The sequence below is a fragment of the Buceros rhinoceros genome, unplaced genomic scaffold (assembly GCF_000710305.1).
Source record: "Buceros rhinoceros silvestris isolate BGI_N320 unplaced genomic scaffold, ASM71030v1 scaffold27621, whole genome shotgun sequence".
In the NCBI taxonomy this organism is placed as follows: Eukaryota; Metazoa; Chordata; class Aves; order Bucerotiformes; family Bucerotidae; genus Buceros; species Buceros rhinoceros.
The window spans coordinates 2,272-2,565 of record NW_010396349.1 but is presented as its reverse complement, the minus strand read 5'-3'; the positions used below and the strand labels follow the sequence as shown (position 1 = coordinate 2,565).

General features: G+C 65.3%; 1 protein-coding gene across 1 annotated transcript in view; it reads right to left on the bottom strand.

Moving 5' to 3' along the window:
• IK (IK cytokine, down-regulator of HLA II) overlaps positions 1-294 on the bottom strand; it is a gene marked incomplete at both ends in the record, with an annotated part of 6,048 nt that overhangs the window by 3,510 nt on the left and 2,244 nt on the right. The window contains 1 exon segment of the mRNA XM_010145889.1: positions 1-154. Coding sequence (XP_010144191.1) covers positions 1-154 — 154 coding nt within the window.

Here is a 294-nt window from a genome sequence, read left to right as displayed (position 1 = left end):
GGGCAGTCGGCCTTGCTGCGGATCAGCGTGGTGGGGATGTCGGTGTCGGCGTACTCGTCATCCAGATCCACCACGTAGGCCATGCGCCCCGGCAGGAACAGCTCGTTCCGCTCGTAGGCCTTGCTCTTGAAGAGGATGCGGTAGATGTTACGCCCTGGCGGGGAAGGAGACGCGTGGCAGAGCTGCTCTCACGGACGCGCTGCCTCCCGCCCTCGCCCCAGACTCGCCCTCCCCGACGACTAACGGTTTTCTTTCCTCCCTTCGCCCTCCAGGATTCCCCCGTGTTCAGGGCAC